At 40.9% G+C, this 1,807-nt stretch overlaps 1 protein-coding gene across 1 annotated transcript in view; it reads right to left on the bottom strand.

Annotated features, from left to right (window-relative positions):
* Positions 1-354: 354 nt before the first annotated feature.
* Positions 355-1,807, bottom strand: part of LOC103605873 (contactin-associated protein-like 2) — an 82,103-nt gene continuing 80,650 nt past the window's right edge. Inside the window, exons 6-7 of the mRNA XM_008590476.1 lie at positions 956-1,104; positions 355-362 (exon numbers count right to left, since the gene is read on the bottom strand). Coding sequence (XP_008588698.1) covers positions 355-362; positions 956-1,104 — 157 coding nt within the window. The remainder of the gene's footprint in view (positions 363-955; positions 1,105-1,807) is intronic.

A 1,807-nucleotide genomic window follows, 5' to 3' on the forward strand; every position in this document is an offset into this window, starting at 1 on the left:
AACCGGTCTGTATGTGGGATCCGAACCCTCAGCGGGAGCGCCGCCGCGCCTCCCAAGCGGCACACTGTAGCAGTGCGCCACTGGGCCGGCCCCCTCTTTTCATTTCTAAGGTAACCATCACACGACGTCTGAGTATGGTTTCTTTTTTTTTTTTTCACTATTAATACCAGTTTGATCACCACTACACACTGGACATACAAAGTGACCTCCCCCCTCAGCCTACACATTACCATCATCTTATTATTTTCATTTTGGGTTCACCATAGACAGCCTCATATTAAAAAAAGTATTGGCTTCACATTAAATATTTATAAATACTAACCTGATTACATTTTAATTTTAATATAGATAGCACTAATCTCCTACAGGAAAGAGAAGGGCAAAGGTAACTCCTAAATTCACAATCACACATAGGGAAGGGTGTTCTGACACGACTGCGTAATTCCTATTGGCTTCTAATTTGTAAATACCATCAGGAAGCTTTCTCATGAGTGAGAGGAAGACAGAATCATGTTGATATCCTTAAACAAAGAAAAAGTTAAATTAAATGTTGTTAGTAGGTACAGGTCTTTAATAAGCCAAAGAAAAATATTTTACAAAAAGCAGCCTGGAGCAGATAGTGAGTAGGCTTCCCTTGTGTTCTAGTTTATGCCAGACACCAAATAACACCGGTTCTATTACCATCATTGATTTAGAAGCCCCAGCACCAATTGCAGTATGTTTTGAAGGAAAATTAGTAGCTTTAGAAAGTACTATATTAGCAATTTACCCCAAAGATAATTGTTCATCACTGAGAACAAAAGCACAACTCTTGTATGGAGAAGATACTCGTTACTGACCCCAACGAGAGAAATTTACCTGTTCATTTTAAAATCCAAATTCACATTACCCAATGTAATTCGTATACCAAATGTATTCTTAACAAACATTTATACCTAGAGAACCGAATTCTTACCTATTACCCTTCCTAGAAAGAGCGACTTGGGAGAATTGAAGAATGTGTCGGAGGAACTTGGCAGATGGTAACTCACAGAAGGATAATGGTCGAGCTGCAGGAAGAGAACAAGGGACACTTTTAGGAGCATGTCATGATCCTGCACAGGACTCAAATCTTCCCTGGGGTGGTGACATCACTCTTTAAACCAAATATCTTATTTCATCTGCACTGACTCTGAAATATCAGCCCGAGAAAATGGAAGTTCATCTTCTTTGCTGGAGTTATTTGAAAAGTTTGAGCTTGGTAAGTGAAGACCCTTTGCGAATTGTTCTCCAGCTGATGCACATTTTCTGTGGATTATTTATCTGCTGGATTAAGATACTTGCTCATTTTAGTGGAGTAAAATCTGCTTGATCCAATCTCCAGCGTCAACTTCTGAGATAGAAAATGCCACATCTACAGAAATGCATTTTCTTAAGAATCCTCTCATTGAACTATTTTCACCACCTTTTAGTGCTATCAGCTTACAGAGCAATATTGATCACAAACACACACACACACACACACACACACACGCACACACTCTCGAATGCTGAGGTTCAAGGTGATTTCTCCTTGCTACAGGCAGGGGGCTCTAGAGTCTGGGACAGACAAAGAACTAGCAGAGCTTGCTCTGGAGTGGAGGGGAGTTGGCAGTAGCTGGACGTAGTGGACAGATATGACTGCTGGGACAATGCACATTCCTCATCACATTTTCTGTATACAAAGAGCAGACGGTTGTGTCACAGAATCACAGGCCTTGTCTTGGCCCTGACGTCCCTACATGGCTTTTCCTGCCTTGTATTCTTAGCTGTCTTTTCACAACTGATA

This window comes from Galeopterus variegatus, unplaced genomic scaffold (genome assembly GCF_000696425.1).
Source record: "Galeopterus variegatus unplaced genomic scaffold, G_variegatus-3.0.2 Scaffold6131, whole genome shotgun sequence".
NCBI lineage: Eukaryota > Metazoa > Chordata > Mammalia > Dermoptera > Cynocephalidae > Galeopterus > Galeopterus variegatus.